Here is a 20,105-nt window from a genome sequence, read left to right on the forward strand (position 1 = left end):
AAGGTAACAAACAAACAAAGGAATGATGAAAAAAATTCTAAATCTTGACAATGAGCAGTGCTAACACTCCAGGAAAATACTGTTTATGGACTAGGCCACAGCATGGGAATATCCACACACACAATTCTCATGTTCTTCGGGGTGCCTTCAAACATTTCTTAGCCAATAGAATTCACTGATGTTGGCAGAAAAAAAAAATGCTGGCTTCATTAAACAGTTAAAGCGAATGAATAAAATGTTTGGGGGGGATTTTTTTTTTTTTTTGCAGGCCACGCACAGCCGATGCCACTGGGTGGCAGCACAGCACAGGCTGTGACCTACGGGGAGAGGAGGCTGCGGTTTGTCCTTGTGAGGTCAAAGACTCTTAGGAGTCGCTTCAGGAAAAACAAAAACAAAAACAAAACAATTAGTGGAGGATTATTTACAGGATAAATAAACGTTTCCTCTGTTGAAAATCAAACCTCTTTCCAAGTTATACTTCTATTAAAGTGCATGAAGTGACTGCTTCCCTGTGTCGGAAAGTTCTGGGTGATCTCATAAGGACACGGCCTAGTAAGAATGGAGCTATGTAGACGGTTGCTAGCTGTTATTCATTCTGATGACATGCAAGTTGTGTCTTGTTTGTTGATTTGTTTGTTTTATAAAAGTGGAATGAAAAGCAAATGAAAGAACAACGAGCTTTCCCCGTGGCCCCATGTAATCAATGAACTTGGCCACAAGATTACTGCTATTGGGGTGGAGCAGGAAGGGATATACAGGAGCTTAAAACCATATTGGTGATGGCCTATTCCTAACGGAGCACTAATTCTCTGTTGTGGTAACAATAGCCACTGTATTACCCCTCCCTACCCCCACCCCCCGAAACCAACTGTCATAGTTAGTTTGGAACAAGAAAGATAACACAATTGTTCTTGTTTTCAGAGCAGACCTATCTCCTGCCTCCAAAGGGGACAAAGATGTTGGTTTCTAGGGTTTGAACACTTGTTACCAGTTTTAGGTTTTAAAAAGCAGTCAAAACCAGTGGGACAGTGGAAAATAAGCAGCTGACTGCCAAGCCGGCTCCCCTGAGCAGCTTTAACTCATTTCTGTTCATTAGCCCTAAGGACTCTGGCCAAATTGTTGCTATGTTCAACGGGAAGAGATGAGCAGTGGACATGAAGGACAGCTAAAGAGGATTCCTTCATGCTTAAGAGAACACACTGAAAGGTTTGAGCACAGAGCAGAATCATTCTAAGGTAAAACGTACAAACTAATTAAAGCTGGCACGTTATTTTTCCTGTGGACTGGGGTGCCTCCGAGCTTTTATAGAAGTTCAAAAAGTTCAAAAGTTAGGACTAAAAAAAGAGTTTAGATGTTAGCTAGTACCTAAATCTGGTTATGATTTGGACATTTGAATAATAGATGGATTCTGCAGGCTCTGTTCTGATAAGTAAACCTACCCAAGATGTTCAATAACGGGTGGATTCTGTAGGCTTTGTTCTAATAAGTAGACCTACCCAAGGTATTCAAGGTCCCATTTCTCTCCACAAAACATTTGGTCCTTAACCATTCTGTACACATTCCAAAACACTTTAAGTCATTTTATCATCTCACATCTATGCCACAGAGTTGAAATAGTTTCTTCTCTTATGCATGAAGAACACAAACATGTTGCTCAGTTAAATCTTTGTATAAATAACACATGTGAAAGAGGAGTAAATAACGTATCAGGTTGAATGGCATTATTGAATTTCAAACCCAGAGCATGTACTAATTATACTAGATGTAATTTAATCCATGATATCATCTCCTTCTGGTGCTAATTCCAGTTTAGGGAAATAAGGGCCTGCTGCATACATACTATCTCCCTTAGATAACTTGTTACTTGAAAGTACAGACACTCCTTGGGCCTAACAGCCTTACACAAAGCACCTCTGTAGGGCTAAGGTTACATTCTCCAGCACTGCCTTTTAATTACTTGAAGGAGCCAAACAATTGGCAGCCACACAGGTGTATGTAATAAAGTCGTATTTAGAATCATAATAACATCTGCACATCAACTGTGTAAATCTTTAAGAAGCCTACACGCTCCTAGGTCGGCTTACCTGAGCAAACGGGGTCACAATCAAGTCATCTCCATGTCTGCAAGACAAACCAGAGGCAGTGTTAGAAGGCTCCCATAGTTCTCTGACCACGTTTGAACAATATTAAATGGTACATTCCACTGCAAGCAAATCCCATTGGGAATTACAGTAATTCCATCTTTATCTTCAGTACATTTCCTTCCCAGCCTCTAGGTTGAAAACACGTCTTCCTGGATGTTAACCATTGTCCATCTCCCTTGAACAAAAGAGAGTCTCCTTGGTTACCAACCAGTGTCAACGTTGCTTTTTTAGGCACAAAGGATGTGCTTTAAGTAGAAAAGGGGTCTCAGCTCTGGGTCTGCACCTTCCTCTACACCTCCCATTGTAGATGTTGGCCAGGAATGCCGTGCAAAGAACCAGCTACAGAACAGGCTTCTGGGAGAGAGAACCCTGGGGCATCCAACATTTGTAGGTGATGAGCATCAAGTGATCTGTATGGTCATGTGTAAGCCTTGGATAGGCCAGGAGTCAAACATAACACGGGAGTGCATCATCCACTAATAAAAAGCCCTACGAAACTTTTCAACAGACTCATGTTCCAGCCACTGTACTTACAGGGGAATGTTACCCTGTGGGTGCTGTTGCTAGGGTAACGTCAGCTCCACTAGACTAGGGATACAGGAGCAAGGTGTCAGTGTGACATGTCTTGGAGAAGCAGGGAAACCCAAGAAGTCATGCTGCATTCTTCTTGGAAGAAAGTGGGAAGCTAGGACCTGGGACTCTTTGCAATATTTCCCAGCACCCATAAATTGAAGAAAGGATGTCTTAAATCTCAGTGGTTATTTCTTAATCTAGCCAGTCACAACCTATTTTATTTATTTCAATCAATTCATTTCACTTATCTTGAAAGATAGTTTTTCTTTGGTATACCAGGCTGATGTTGAACCTGTAATATTCTCACCTTGAGCCTGTTAGTGCTGGGATTTCTAATGAGCACTGCCACACCCACTTCAGAAAAAAATTATTTTTTAATTAAATGAATGCAGTTATTTTACACATACATTTCCTTGACATAACCTTCACTAAGAATAGTTCATTTGAACTGTCAGCTTATTCCTGAGCAATCCATGTCCCCAAACCAGCACCTATAAAGCTTGTGGGACAAGGAGCAGAGAGATGATATTTCCAATGGGCTAATGATGATGGCCACCTCTGTGGCAAGCAGTCTGGTACCTAGAAACACATGCAGAAACCTCCAGAACAGGCAGAATAAGCCACTGCAGGTCAGTGTTGAAGTTAGTGTTACACTAGTCTTCTGACGTGGAAGGTGCTCTATGTCTGTTCCCTTATCCTGGTCACCAGAGTGAAGTAAAAGCCATGTCTGTGGCCACAGGAAGTCCCACCTCTCAATCTCGAAAGAGAAGGACCTGCTGGCTCCTGGGCCAACTCTACTGGGGATCTGCAGGACAGGCTCAGTGGCGTGTGTTGACAAGGAAAATGACAGTGCTCTCATCCTCCACACCTGGTCACCTTACCCTCACCTCTGTGGTCCTTACCACACTATTTTCCACTCTCACTGTTTCTGAACTAAAGAGCCTGAAATATAGACAAGAGACTGAGAGACTCGAAAAGCAAACCTTCTTATGTACAGCACGAAATACAGAGAAGAGCCATTTGAAAGACAACGTTCAGCCAGATTCAGCTCCTGCAAGTACGATTCCCTCAATAACTGTTTCAAGACTGGGAATGGAGAGACCTTGGCCCTTGTTAGTTTCAGTAACAGGGGCCTTTATGATGTTTCTTTTCCTTTTGTTTTCCTTCCTCCCTCCTCTCTCCCTCCCTCCTTCTTTTCTTTCTATCTTTCTTATAAACACAGCTTGCAAGGCTGGCTTGGCTGGAACTTGCTATGTAGCTCTGGCTAGCCTTGAACTCAGAGAGATCCACCTGCCTCTGCCTACTGGATATTGGGATAAAAGCCATGCCTCACCAAGCCCAGATACTGTTATTTCTTAAAGTAAGAGTTCAAACCTGATAGTATGCATATACAATCCCTACTACTCAGGAAGCTGAGGCAGAAGGAACCAAGACTCAGTGCCTGCTTGCAACTACAGAGTGAGTTTCAAGGACAGCCTGGGTAACTTAGGAAGATCCTGCCCCAAAACAAATGTATTTAAAGGTCTGAAATATATTCAACAGCTTACATGAAGTTCTGTGCTCAATCTATAGTACCAATTATGTACATACATCATATACCACACACACACACATGTACACATGCACAAATAAATAAATACCCACAAATTTATCAATAGAATATAAGATTAAGTTATGATAATAATTGTAAATATTCATCATCAATATGTAGCAATAGTTAATATTTATTAAATGATTCACTGTGCAAATAATTTTAGAGTGAGTATCTCCTAGTTAATATCTATTTTGATTCAGGGAAGGTAGTCACAAGTAACACAAAATCCTGTGTTTATAAAGAAATTTGAAAAGGATTCCAATTCAAGTCCTATGAATCATACGTGATTCTCTCTCTACCATGCACCGAGAGATGCCCAAAGCCCACCAGAAAGCGGCCCTGACTCCACAGTGTGGCTCTCAGCTCACGAAAATACCATTCAACTGATAATCGGACATTAATACAGAAAAATACAATAAACAACAAAATACAAACAGCTAAGCTTCATCCCAGCTGTGACTCCAAACCAGCTCAGCCATCCTGATGACTTTCACACCACACAACCCTTAACAGAGAAAGGAGTAAAAGAGCATTTGTGTACTTTCTGATCGAGAAATAGAATTCAGAGCTATAGTTAACTAACATGCTTACAAACAAGGCACAAGATGGTGGCATTCAATGGATATTTATATATTGGTATCTATAAGTTAACATGTATATGATATAGATAAGATATATTATGTGTAAAGAGAATCTTCAGGCTCTTGTTTTCTTATTATAAACATTTATTTTCCTGCTAAGTTTCAAAAAGGAAAAATGACCTGGGGGTGGGAGGCAGAATCCCATCTGTCACTGGACATTCAGAAAATTGACCTATTCAATCTATTCTACTCTACAGGGAAACTTTTTATGAGACACTAGCCCTGTAAGTATTACCTATGACTGCATATAATTAAAGAATACCATGTAAGAGCTCATGATACAGCTCAGCGGTACAACAGTTGTTTAGTGTGTGTGTGAGGCCCTGGGTTCCACTCCAGCACTCCCCTCCTCCACGATATCTATATATCCATATATTTTTATCATCTATCTAACTTCAGAAAATGTGACTTTAGCAGATACTTGGTATTCTATAATTTACAACATATCTTTACTTCTTGTTAACTGTTTAATAATTAGTAAGCAACACAACCATAAGAATTCAAATAATTACATTATAAAGAAGTTGGGGCACTCTGCAGGTAAAATGTACCAAGAACCAATGGTTGCTCGAGGAGATGCTTCATAGTACTCATCACCAGAGAAATGCAAATGTAAACCAAGATAGCAGCTCTCACATCTTACTGATTTTATTTTCGTTTTCAAGGCGAAAGATCACATGTCTCACATCGGGAGCAGTAGAATGGGCTCATCATAAGGCAGAAGGTAAAAGATGTCTCAAGGAACGATCAAAACCGACAATGAAGCAGACGGGCAAGGAACTCTGTGTACCGATCCTGGGATTAGAGGTGGGTACAGCCTCAGAGCAAAGAGTATGGGGTTCATCCCAGATTGAAAGCACTGTCCCTAGACATCCATCATCCGTCTCCGGGTGTGGACAACAAGCAATGGAAACAGCAGGTCACAGAGGTATCCACAATAGTCCCCACACAGACTCATCTTAAGTGTCTATCAGTAGGTGGAAATATGCCTACCTCATAGGATACTACTTAGGTTTTAAAGAGAAAATCGTTTGTTGTAAGAGGTATGAACCTGAGGTAAGCTATGCTTAGTGTAACAAGGCAGACAAATACTGTATGATATCACATGCACGTGGACCCTAAAACAAAACAAAACAAAACAAAACAAAACAAAACAAAACAAAACAAAACCATGAACTTACAGGAAGAGAGTCTGAAGTGCTGGTTACAGGGGCCAGGAAATAGGGTTGGGCTTAAAAAGCCTTTTGGGGAATAAGTTCATGAAATTTACAGCACACATTGCTGACTATGACAAGCAATATGCACAATTTTAGGTTTCCTCATCACAAAAGCAGTAACTAGATAACGTGCTAGGTACATTAATGAACTCAATCTACTGTTTAGATTCATATTAAAACTATTATTGTATATCTTAAACACAGACAAGGTCTCTCCTTTCTCTGTTATTTAGTTTACGGCTGTGTGGTGTGAAAGTCATCAGGGTGGCGGAGCTGGTTTGCAGTCACAGCTGGGAGGAAGCGTAGCTGTTTGTATTTTGTTGTTTAATTTTATTTTATTATTCTGTATTAATGTCTGATTATCAGATGAATGATATTTTCGTGAACTGAGAGCTACACTGTGGAGTCAGTGCTGTTTTCTGGTTGCTTAAATACACTTCAGAATGAATGAAGAGCCTGATCTTTGAATCAACCCAACCAAATCAAATCTTAAGACCAGGTACAGTGGCACAAGTCTAGCACTTGGAAAGTAGAGGCAGGGGGATCAGGAGTTCACTACACAGTACTCAAAGCCAACCTGGATGACATGAGACCCAGTTTCAGAAACAAGAAATTAAAGCTAGGGAGATGGATCAACCAGCAAAGCTTGCTTCACAAAGCTGAGGGCTTCAATTTGACTCCTAGAATCCACATTAAAAAAAAAAATCCAGGCATGGGGGTGCATTCTTGTAATCACAGCATTGGAGAAGATGGACCCCTAGAGCTCCCTGTGAGGCCACCCACCCTACTGTATTCGGTGAGCTCCAGACCCGTGAAGAGCCCTGTCTTGAAACAAAATGTGTATGATGCCTAAGGAAGAATAGCTAAGGTTGTTCTCGGGTCTCCACATGTGTGTCCTTCATGTCCACATACATGTACCTGCACACACGTGAACATACATACATACATACATACATGCATACATACTTGCACGCACGCACGAGTGCGCGTGCACACACACACGTACACATACCTCAAAAATCAATAAGTAAACACATAAACTCCAAAGCATTAATCCTTTGTTTTTGTTTCACATATGTTCAGAACTTCATTAAGAATGTGCATTGAAGGCTGGAGAGATGGCTCAGTTGGTTAAGAGCACTGATTGCTCTTCCAGAGGTCCTGAGTTCAATTTCTAGCAACCACATGGTAACTCACAGCCATCTGTTTTAGGGGCTGCTGCCCTCTTCTGGTGTGTGTGAAGACATCAACAGCATACTCACATTAAATAAATCATTAAAAAAAATCTGCATTGATGATAAGGCATAAAACTGAGAATTTATTACACAGTATAAGCAAACACTATGTGGTCTAACGTGGAACGTGTGCTGTAAAGATAGAAATTTTGGTTTCATGAAGGAAAAATACACTATACCGAATAATCTCTATGTCAGTGCAAACATAATCCACTCTCACATTTGTGGACAGAAGTTTCAAGCTTCAAAGGAACTTAGTAAATGTTTGCAGACAGGAGCACAAAGCACATCAGACTATTTTGCTTAATAAAGACTGATGCATCAGAGAAAAATTTCCAGGGGTGCTGATGTCACAGTTGGCCACAGGGGGCTGTGAGTCCTAGGCTGAGTTTGATGTTCCTGACAGGAGGCAAAGGGCTGAGTACCCAGAGGGAAAGAGGCTACACAAGTGTCCTCACTCTGTGTTCTAGGAACAGGCTCTTCTTTCATAGTGTACGTTATTTGACAGGTCTTCCGTTTACTCTTAACGTCATTGGCCCCGTTCTCTTGGGTTTTCTCCAGAAAGCTCGTCTGTGTGGGAGATTTACGGCTAGGGAGGGCAATCTCCTTAAAGGTCTGCCTGAGGTGGAATGGAGCCCGTTAAGTTCGAAGAAAAGGCTTAACTGAATAGAGAAGGCTTTTTCCCCCCCCCTAAGTCTGCTATGTGCCCAGAGTGAAGGACAGACAAGATCTAAATCTTCAGACTCTGCATGAATGGATACTCTCACATTCCCACTCCAAGACAAGGAACCAGGATCTGAGAACCTGGGTTCAGAGCCACTTGCACCCTTGGCAAATGGCAGAGATCATTAGTTTCCTGAAGCTAGCCTGGAACCTAGAGTTTGTCAGGCAGAGTGGGTTCATTGGTCCCCATCAAAGTAACAGTAAATCTAGACTGTGGAGAAGTGTTGGAAAGTTTCATACTCCTTTGGTTAACTCATCTTTTTCCTGACATTATGTTTTTGTGTGTGTTGTAAGAAAGAGAGAGAGAGAGAGAGAGAGAGAGAGAGAGAGAGAGAGAGAGAGTCTCATATCATTAAAAATTAAGCTGACTATATATTTTAGTCAGAATTGCTTTGTTATTATCATTTCCATTGCAAAATAAGCAGTCAGAGACCTACGTTGGTCTCTATGGTGCTTTCTTGACATTGTAATGGGCCTTGAAATCCCAAGACATGGAGATGTGCTATGTAGCTAAACAGGGACCTAGGCTTAAAAAGCAAGCAAGCAAACAAGCAAGCAAGCAAACAAACAAAAGAATGCACTGTGTTGTTTTGACCATATTGTTTCCTGCTTGCTCGAATGAATTTGGACTATCATAAGCTCCTCAGAAGTAAATACCAGAGTCTCCAGAATAATGCTGCCCAATGTAGATATTCCCCCCTCTCTCTCCGGTGGGAGGGGGGTTGACTATGATATCCACTATCCACAGGCAAAGGAAACACAAGGCATTCTGAAAGCCTGCAAGTACCAGGCAGGAACAAGCTGTGCGTGCAATCTTGCTCTTCCTGGCTCACGAATGGTGGCTCACATGTGGACTGAGAAGGACTTGGTCTACATGACACCCTGCATTTGCATTTCCCTCTTGTATTTGCAGAAGGTTGGTTGACTTGTTATGCCTCTGATTCTACTTTTTAGACTTGGCTTCGAAGGAGAGGGTTGCTGCGACAACTGATGTGTGTTTAGTCCTGCCTTTACAGTATTTTTGGAGACAGAAACCTCCTTTTGGACCCAAGATTGGGAAAACCCCACTAGTCTCACAGTGATTAGGGGAAAGCTGATGCAGGGTCTGAGAGACAATCTAGTAGGGAATACCAATCAACGAAGAAGCCTCTTTCCCAAGCCCAAACCGAAGCATTCAACACACCAGAAGTTGGCAAGCAAAGCTTAGGGCCTGTTCCTTTGACTTGGATTTTCTGAAGCAAAATTATACTTGCAATGAGGCCCTTGTTCCCTGCATATCTATGATAGAGTATCTACATGTTTCCTACTGCAGGGAACTAGAACAATTTAGTGGTACCCCCTGGTAAAGCTTACCTCCAGGAACATACCATAGAACCACTGTTATATCTGAAGCTGTGTCTCCTTATATGGCTCAGAGAATGATATGGGGAGAGACTGAGAATGGTTTGCAAAGGAGCCAAGACTGACAAGCAAAATATATATTTCAAGTGACTGATATGTAACAGAGCAGGCATTTATGCTGGTGTCTCAATATCAGCTATCTCTCTCCTTTCCTGTCTAGGATTTAAAAAAATAAAGACGAAAGTGTTTTTTTCTTCTGTCTTGTTTTCATGGATCTGTGTTGCCTTCAAAATGACACCCTAAATGGCATAGCTGCTATTCATACTGCTCAGCAAGTTAACAGAGTAAGCCTCAGTCAACCAGGAGGCTCCTAGAAAAACCAACTCCTCTCCTTCTCCAAACCTGCCACCATCTACCTCTTTCTAACCACCGGTCACCAAACTGTAACATTCAGAAGGTTTCCATCCTGTGATACACTGGAGCAGGGTTCAAATCTCTGTCCTCTTCAATGCCTAGAGGAGAGTGAGTAAGGCTTGGGGGACAAAGTGAGTGCCACCAGCGCCAGGTCCACAGCTTGTTCAAACCATATGTTCTTTGCAAGTTGAAGGGGCCAGGGAGAGGCCATTGTTTTGGCTCTAGTTCTTCTCTTTAGGGCTGAGATAAATGGAAGCACCATCCAGACTAATGGGTTGGCTTTTCCCCTTGAAGATGGTGTATATATTTTCCCATCATTAGTTAGTTGACAATTCACATATTGCTCTCAGAGATCCTGTTCCTTTAAGAGGATGCTGATAAATGACCCAGCTCTTCCTTAACCACGACAATCCTAGCTGCCTTTCTAGCAGGAAGCTGATGGCTTATAGGAGTGTCAGATAATAACTTTCATTATTAAACAGCTTTTACTACACATTTATAAAAAAAAGTAGGTATTACATTTCATAAACAGTAAGGTGGTAGGGTTATTATTCAATCAAGTGCTTACTTTTTTTCAAAGACTTACTTAATGCCCAGTGTCATATGGCTTTTATTTTATTTTATTTTCCATATAAAAATAGTTTATTACTACACAGTTTCCTTTAGATTTCCATAACCTAGGAAATCTTAGATGACTGTTTTTCTCAGTTATTTTTTTCACCACTACAAGATTTATGGAGAATAATGTGTATGAAGATTAAAAAAAGAGAGAGTTGGTTCAGTGGGTACAACCACTTTCTGTGCAAAACTGAGGGTCTGCATTTGGATCGCAACACCCACATTTAAATACAGCTAGGTACAGCTAATTACCTGCCTGCAAACCCAGCACTGTGGGGGATGGAGGACAGGGATCATTAAGGTTGCTAGCCAACAGTCTAGATTCCAATGCAGGGAAAGACACTCTCTAAGGAAATAATACAGAGAGTGGTGGACCAGATGTTGCCTGGTCTCTGCCCATGCACATAGAACCTGTACATATATGTGCCTATATATCACACTCACACATAAGCTCACACATTCATACAAACCTGCAAAATAAAGACATCTAATCTGGCATGGCTATAATCCCAGAACTGGGAAGGCTAAGTCAGGATGATGGCTGTGAATTCAAGGCCAGCATGGGTTACACAGATCAACCAATCAATCAATCAATAGATAAGGTGGGGGTTGGGAGAGAAAGAAACTTGTATGTTAAATGTTAAAACAAATTCCCCTGGGGATGGGTTAGAAACACATAGAAATAAGACATTGGTAAGATAGTTTGTCCAAATGCACTTTTCTCTCTGATTTAAGACAAATGTTTCTCTTCTTATATCTTCTAAGATTTTGGGAAATGCCTTTACTTTGTCAATGGAAGCTGCCTCAAACACTTTGTTAATTTGAAAACTTGCAGCGCAATGCAATAAAACCAGCCATCGTGACAACAGCTCACTGTATTAATGCCTTCTCCTTGACTTTTATTTTGACCATGTTAAAGGCAATTAAAACATTAGGTTTGTAATTAAATTAAAAATGTAAAATATATGTTAGCCAATATATTAAATTGCATAGTTTGGAGACTAAAAGATCAAGCCTAGTTTGCATTTTGCCATTACTCATTTTTATGAGTCTGTAATAAAATAGCTCTGTTATTGAAAAAAAATAGAAAAAAAAAGACTTAACAAGATAGAAAGAAATAAAGTATGAAAAACTTTAGCTTGGTAGCCAGTGTCCTTTGCATACTTTGCCACCAGGCTTCTTGAAATCATAAACATCTGTGTCAACCTGCACTAACATTACACAGTGACAATAATACCAGCTACAGAAGCAGAAGAGTGGGCCACCGAGACTGTAACTGAGACTGTGTGACTTTGGATGACAATAAAGGATCTGGGAAACCAGGTGTCCTCACAGAATCAGGAACAGGGCACAGTGTCTATTCCTGACGATGGTGGTAAACCTGTTGTCAGTGCTCCCCTCCCCTACCCAGTAAGCTGCGTCTCACATGGCTGGTCTTGCTTCAATCTTCAGGATATAAATAAAATAAATACATTTACAGAGACCTTTTCAAACTTAGTTCATGATGCTTCTGATGTCTCAATTTTATTTACAAGACTCCCTTTGCCCAAAGAAATCACCGATAGTTCCAATGAATAAGTAGTTAGGTCCAAACAATTTCATAAGGTTTCCCCCTAACAACTTAGGACCCGTTTAGCACTGTACAACTTCCTACTGCGAAGAGAGACTTTTCTTTAGCAATTGCTTTTTATCCATCAATCGCTGAAACCCAGTTTTATAAAGACATGATGACTTGAAGGGCTGCTATGATCTAAAGATGAAAGCAGAAAAAATATAAAGCTGCTAGTGTTAGAGGTGACTGACAAATATTTTGTTTTCCTTGAGGAGTAGAAGCATTCCTCCCACCGGTGTGATTTCCCTCTGAGCATCACAGCCCCTGGTCCCATTAACCTAACATCCTCAGCTGGGAGAGGTCTGGAATTGGGGAAGGGTGGTTCGGCTTTGATAACTTCCTACTTAAGTTGATGAAAGATGGCTCTCAATTGACAAATCAGATGAGTTTAAAAAATTTATGAGTATATGTGATACTAATCTGTCGTCAAGTTCACTATATCTGGAATCAACTAAAAACCCAAGCAGCTCAACCCACGTGAAAGATTTTCTTGATTGGATCATTTGAGGTGGAATGAAACACTGTAAACTTGTAAGAGGGTTTTTTGTTTGTTTTAGTTTTTTGTTTTGTTTGTTTGGTTGGTTTTCTTTTTTTTTTAACATTCTTGTTGCAGTGTTCATCTCCCCTGCTGCTGAGACATTCATTCATTCACAGGTATTAGGAACCTCTTCTGGATTCTAACATAAACTTCTGAAGACCAGCAGCTCATTAGGCCTTCCCAGGGTCAATGGCATCAGATTGGGATTCCTCAGACATCCAGTTCCCTGAACTGAACAACTACCAGACTCTTGGCTTTTCTGCTGTAAGACAGCCATCGCCGGACTACCCGGACCACAGCCTATAAGCCCCTCTCATACATTTCATATATACTTTCCTTGTATCTGTTCTATTCCTTTAGAGAAGCCTGACTATGCAGCATAGTAAAATCTAAAATTTGTCTACAAGAGGTTACACAGCTTTCTGTAGTTCAGTGGGGAGTAGAATCTTTCCCATGAACCATCTGCTTTGTTTTGATTTTTGTTCTGAGACATTTCAGAAAGAGTCCAAGGAAGAATTACTTAACCCAGAGTAAAACCATGAATAGATATGTTCTCTCCTGCCTTCCTTAAGCCCAGCTCTGAAGATGATAATACCAAGCAACTTAGTAGGCACAAGCTAAAGGAAGGAGGGTGTCTTAGTTAGGGTTTCCATTGCTGTAAAGAGACATCATGACCAAGACAATTCTTTTAAAGGATAGCATTTACCTAGGGCTAGCTTACAGGTTCAGATGTTTAGTCCATTATCATCCAGGTGGGAAGGATAGCAGCATCCATGCAGGCATGGTACTGGAGGAGCTGAGAGTTCTATGTCTTCCTCTAAAGGAAGCTGGGAGCAGATTGACTCTTCCTCACTGAGCAGAGCTTCAAAGCCCACCCCCACAGTGACACACTTCCTCCAACAAGGCCACACCTACTACTAGTACTACCCCCTATGGGCCAAGCATATTCAAACCACCACAGCAGAGGTCTGACAGAAAAACAACACCAGGGGCTCTAGAGGTGTGTGACATTGGGTAACTGTGAAGGAAGATGTGGCAGTCTGAACAAAAGGGTAAGGAGATATGTCCACCACCAAGAAAGTCCCCAAGAACAACATGTTTTAACCATCTGAAAGGGACCCAGCAATAAGCCGAGTGTCCAAGGCTTTTCAATTTAAAATGAATCCACCCACATCACTGTGCCTTCAACCCCTACTGCACATTCTGTGTGTAGGAGTACAGTAGGTAAACATGAGGGAAGAGCTGTCTGAGTCATCTCTAGGTTCTATATGTCATGGGCTAGTCAGCAGAGGATAGGAATGGAGGTCCAGTTATCCAGGTGAATTGACTTTAACCTAATGAGTTTGGGAGGTAGCTTAAATTCACTGGATTGAGGGATTTAAGATTCAATGATCCTTGTCTCCTGTGGTGGTTAGTTTTGTCTTCAAGTTTGATGAGATTCAGAATCCCTTAGGAGATTATTTCCTGGACATGTCTGTGAGGACCTTTCCAGAGAAGCTTGCTGAGTTGGGAAAAGCCATCCTCAGTGTAGCTTGTGCCACGCCATAGCCTCAAGTCCTGAGCTGAATAAATAAAAGGAAGGAGGTGGCACATCAACACTCATGCCATCTCTCCTTTGTGGCAGCGGATAAAATCCGATGGGCTCCCCACACCCTTGCCACTACAGCTGAGACAGTCTCACTGCCATGCCTTTCTTGCTATGGTAAACTGCACACTTAAAACTGTGAGCCAGAGTACATTCTCCCTTGCTTAAACTGCCTTTTTTTTTTTTTTTTTTTTTGGTGGAGGGAGAGGTATTTTGCCACAGCAATGACAAAAGTGATGAGTGCACCTCTTGTTGTTGCTCATTGTCCCGTTAATCTTTGCAATCATCTCCCTTCATGCTTTCAAGCACACTGTCTCCTTATTATTCCGTTCTCCTCATGTTCATTCATGTCACAGCAGGGTCAGCTGTCATTTCTCTGGTTGTGTCTACAGTTATATAAATGTTTTATTATTAAGTATGACTTATATCTGCTTTTCCTATGTTTACATCTTTGCTACGCTCACTAACACTGACGTGGTTCTTGTTTTTCTTGTGTGTGTGTGTCTACACTTATGTGTGTGGCCTTGTGGGTGGGCAGGCTTGTGTGGGGAGGCATGTGCACATGTGTATTGAGGCCAGAAGGTGACTGAGCGTGTTTTCCCCAATGACTTCTTCACCTTACTTTGGAGCCAGACTCTGTCTCTTGGTGAACATGGAGTTCACTGGTGCTCTAGAATGGCTTTCTATTGACCTCCAGGGACTCTTTCCATCTCAACAATGCAGGGATCACAGTTCTGCTGCCACATGCACCTTTTACAAGGTTGCTGAGATCCAAACGAAGACACTGATGGTCACATGGCAAGCATATTTAGCAATCAAGTCACCGTGGTGACATTTGTGTTTAATAAACACAGAAGAAGTTTCTGGAAACATCTATCTTCTGTCAGTGAATGTTTGTAGATTCTGAACTTTTTCATACTATAGAAATGCACACAGTTTCTGAGTCAGATGCATGGCTGCCTTATTGATTTTATGCACTATAAGATTTGTCATGGTTTATTTTTCACCAAATTTTTATAGTGCTTCATAGCCATTCCATTAGTCAAATGGGTTTGTCTATCTACTCACAAATATTGTTCACAATGGTATCATCAAAGTGATGTTCTTTACAGATGATCAAAACTTTTATTGTATTTTGAAAAGATGAACATTTTTGGCCTTTGGGTCTCCTATTCACAAATGGCAACTAACCCAGAGCTGTGTCTGTAGTTGCATATGTAGCAGAGGATGGCCTAGTCATCCATCAATGGGAGGAGAGGCCCCAGGAATATGGTCTTACGAAGACCATATGCCCCAGAACAGGGGAATTTCGGGGCCAGGAAGCAGGAGTGGGTGGGTTGGGGAGCAGGGTCGGGGGAGGGTATAGGGGACTTTGGGATAGCATTGAAATGTAAATGAAGAAAATATCTAATAAAAAAAAAGCGAAGAGTCTGACGAGATGGTTCAGCGGGTAAGAGCACACTGACTGCTCTTCTGAAGGTCTGGAGTTCAAATTCCAGTAACTACATGGTGGCTCACAACCACCCATAATGAGATCTGACACCTTCTTCTGGTGCGTCTGAAGTCAGCTACAGTGTACTTATGTATAATAATAAATAGATCTTTGGGCTGGAGCAAGCAGGGACTGAGCAAGCAGAGTTGACCGGAGCTAGCAGGGTTGACTGGAGCAAGCAGAGGTCTTAAAAATTCAATTCCCAGCAACCACATGAAGACTCATAACCATCTATACAGCTACAGTGTACTCACATACCTAAAAAATAAACAAATCTTTAAATCTCTAAAGAAGCAAAAGATGAAATGAGACAGCAGATACAAAACTCCTCAGAAAAGTGAAGTGTAATATACACCCCTGATTTATGTTCTGACCGTTGCTGCTGGGTTTGTCCTTTGTGCACCTCTGCTACTTATTAATACTTATTTATGGATGATAAGACAGTGGCATCTTGCCAGGAAGTGATGATTTCTTTCTTCTCATTCCCTAATTAATTAAACAATTATACCCAAACTTACAGAGGGTTTGTTTTTTCTAAAATATTTCATTCAAACAAAGAGTTACAAACTCCTGACGCTAAGCGATTTTATCTGTTGAAATGCTAGTTAAGAACAACATCTACAGAATCATCAAGTGAACAAAGTAGATTTTATTAAGATGATTCTCTCTAAAGGACAGTTGTGTAGTAGAGCTGTGGACATTGCACATTGCTGGGAACTAAATAAAGGAGCCTGAGGTTTATACACATGGCCACCTAAGCCATCAAATAAAGGGAGAGCAGAGTTATGTATGTGTGGAAGATAAATGCTGTATTTAATTAAACATGAAGTCATAATTACTTTGTTTATCTTGTTTCTCAGCAAGTGTGAAAGGAATGCCTCATTTCTCCTAGGAAAATACACAGAGGAACTCAGAAAGCCGAGCACGTCAAGGCATTATTTTTCAACAATTTACAGAGTTGCCTCATGGTCTGATTCAATTTGTCATTCCTACGTGAGTCCTCCCAGCAGATAAAGGAAGTCTTGAATTGGTACAGGGTAAAATGAGGTCATTCTTGTATAGGGCTTTGGGAATAAAGGCTTTTTTAGACTGTGAAATACCACCAGCTTTCCATAAAACAGAGCTGCATACTTTGTCTTTCCTCACTTGAATAGAGGGCATGGGACACACGGCCTATGCATTAGCATCCCACAATTCTTCTTCTAGAATTTTAGAGAGCAGAGCATTTAACCATTAAGATGCTTCCCCACTACCAGTTCTCTTACCTTTCTTTTTAATAATTTTTTAATTCCTCAATACTTTCTTTCATTGATATAACAAATTTTAGTTGTTTTTAACTCCTCCCTCTCCTCCTTCCTTCTCAACAAGTCTTCCTCACACTTCCATGTCTACCTTTGTGTAGTCCATTGAGTTTCATTAGCATGTCTTGCCTGTTCACTAACCATAGTCCCTTAGGAATGGGTGGAGCCCCATGGGCCCCTTCCCCATCCATGGTGAATTTCTGTCAGGCCCAATCTTGTGTTAGTCTTCTGAAGACAATCAGAGCTTCAAAGAGTCTATGATTGTAATGGCCGCACCATGTCACATCCAGATGTCTTTTTACCACACGTGTCTCTGTTCTTTGGCTCTTACATTCTTTCTGCCCCTCTTCCTCAATGTTCTGTGGTCTTTGACAGAGGTGCTTTGTCTATTTAGTTGTTTCACTTTTAATGAAGTTGGACTAGACAGCTTTTTTTGACTATCCGTGGGAATTCTTGAACTGAGTATTCTTCTATCAATCCCTCTAGTGTATTGTTCTCTTGCTTGATGGGCTTCTTGATCTTCTCCACTGTATGAGTCTTGCATATATTATGCTGGGTAGGCACTCTACCACTGGGAGGCTACATATTCAGCCCTATTTGTACTTTTCCCTTTGAGGTGGGGTCTCGCTGTGTTGCCTAGGATAGTACTGGACCCTGTCAATAGCTGACCCAGTCCTTGAATTCAGCATTATTCTGTCTCAACCTCTGAGTAGCTGAAATTAGAGGAGTGTACCGCCTGGCTTGGGTGAGCAATGTCTTTGTCCTTTCACCTTGTCCTCAAGCTGCCTACCCCACTCTCACTGGTGACAATGGCTAAACCTCCTGTTTGATGGAAAAGTAGACGTCATTAGCCACCAATTCTCTAACCCCTTCTCTCCTTCATCTCTGTCTTTGTATTTCTTCTTTTACGTGTTTCTCCTTTGTCTTCTCTAAAGAATACAATCCTGGTGGGGCTGGAGAGATGGCTCAGTGGTTAAGAGCATTGACTGCTTTTCCAGAGGTCCTGAGTTCAATTCCCAGCAACCACAACCATCTGTAATGGGATCTGATGGCCTCTTCTGGTGTGTCTGAAGAGGATGACAGTGTACTCACATACATAAAATAAATAAATAAATCTTAAAAAAGGAATACAATCCCAGCCTCTATCATTTTTCCAGAAATTATTTCTTGAGCACAATTGTGTCAGTAACTATACATTTATCTGTAATCCTCATTTTTCCTGAATTTAATCTCTAGCTTCTGGGCCTTCACTCAGCTCAAGTGTTATTAATTAAATTTTTCTTTCCTCTTGAATTTTTTTCTTTCCTAGTCAGGTTTGATTCTCTCACTCCCCTTTCTCATTGATTTTCTAAAAATAGGCATTCGCTGGCTTAGAGAACTGCTTTCAACTCACTCCCCAGTTAGTTGGGTTTCTAACTCCATTGCCTGACTAAGGTACTTCACTCAAATAGCATCTAAGCACCTAGTAATTACAGAAGGTAATTGGTTTTTCTAATCTCTTCTAGTCCTGTAGACTATTATTTCTAATCTTTGTCCTTCTCTTGCCAGCAAATCGCAAACTTTCCCCATCCTGCTCTGTTAAAGCTGAATCCACATTGAGTGTCTGTCTCTTCTTCCTCCTGTTAATAGTGACATCTGTTCATGCAGTCATTGTCAAAAAATTGAACTTTTGTTTCTCTCCCAGCTACACACACACACACACACACACACACACACACACACACCCCACAGTTCTATGGGCCTTCTGCTTCTACCATCTGGACTAATCTCTTTGCTGCACTTCACTGCCTTGATCTAGATTTTCATCCCATGTGACCAATTATGTTTCTATGATGATATTGGAAATGAATCCCTTTCTTATCATCTCTTCATTGTATGATCATTCCAAAATATAATAATAATAAATAATAATAATAATAATCAAAGTATAATAAAAGTGAAACATGGAGAAGTCCAAAGAACTTCACTGGGTCCCATGGGCTTTATCTGATTTTTTCCCCCTCTCTTACTGTCTGCTTCTCACGACCAGCCAAACATCAGGCCTTCAATGTACCATTCTCCATTCTTCTTACAGAACTTTTCTCTGAACCCATTACTTTCTTGTTATTTCCTTTGGGCAGAGTACTTTCCTTGGGCCCATGTTTTGTGTTTATGGAGTACCTTGTAAAACCTTAATGCAAAACTCACATTTTATTGCAAATAGTTTAATACCAGTCCTTCCTTCCTCTTAGATGCAGAACTCAAGAAATATTCTAGGAGTTCAATACATATTCTCACTGTATCTGAGTGAATAAATACACATTCTATGGACATTTCCAAACCTATAGAAGAGGGATGAGGATAACACAAATGACCCCCAGCAATGGGAAGTTATTTAGAAAGAAGAGTAGCTATCAGTAATACAACGAGTGCAACAAGTGGGAACTGAGAACTAAAGGTTACAAACTGAGCAAAGTCTAGTTTTATTTCTAGAAGCCTATTTGGGGCTGTTGCTTGGTCTATTGCCTTGGTGATCTTCTAGGGTACCAAGAATAACACTGGACCCACAAGGGCCCTATAAGATGAACTGTAAGTAGGTTCTGCGAGGGCGTCATGAGAAGATGTTGAGTGTAGCAGAATGAATGTTTAGATCCAGAGGAGAGAGACTAATTGTATCCATTGCTAAATATGACAGTGCACATATTATGTAAGAATAGGGACTTGTGCAGAAGTTTCCTCAACACAAAATGAATATGAGTGTATAGTAAGCATACAAACTAAATGTTCTGGGGAAATGAGTTGATAATCCCTGTGTTCTCTGCAACCCCGTTAGTTTTCATTCATTTCTAATCTGTTCATGTCTTAAGGGAATTTGAGTATATTGCACCTAGTGATTTATATTCAGCACCTCATTCCATGTGTACCAAATCCCCAAAAGATCTTATCAGTTTCATGTCTGTACACATCAATTGAGACATAGCCAACACACTGTCCATCTTCGTGTCATAGGGGTCTTTAACCTCAGTTTAAGGCTTGTAAAAAAAATATTAGAAAACATTAATGTGGCTGAGTATCTAAAGCTTTAGTCTTACTGATGT

At 40.9% G+C, this 20,105-nt stretch overlaps 1 protein-coding gene across 7 annotated transcripts in view; it reads right to left on the minus strand.

The window, feature by feature from the left end:
- Positions 1-20,105, minus strand: part of Pde4d (phosphodiesterase 4D) — a 1,452,168-nt gene that overhangs the window by 179,379 nt on the left and 1,252,684 nt on the right. For all 7 annotated transcript variants that reach the window (XM_021180268.3, XM_021180267.3, XM_029468213.2 and 4 more), the window contains one exon: positions 2,085-2,121. In XM_021180268.3, coding sequence (XP_021035927.1) covers positions 2,085-2,121 — 37 coding nt within the window. The remainder of the gene's footprint in view (positions 1-2,084; positions 2,122-20,105) is intronic.

The sequence above is a fragment of the Mus caroli genome, unplaced genomic scaffold (genome assembly GCF_978045245.1).
Source record: "Mus caroli unplaced genomic scaffold, Mus_caroli_1 scaffold_15, whole genome shotgun sequence".
Lineage (NCBI taxonomy): Eukaryota > Metazoa > Chordata > Mammalia > Rodentia > Muridae > Mus > Mus caroli.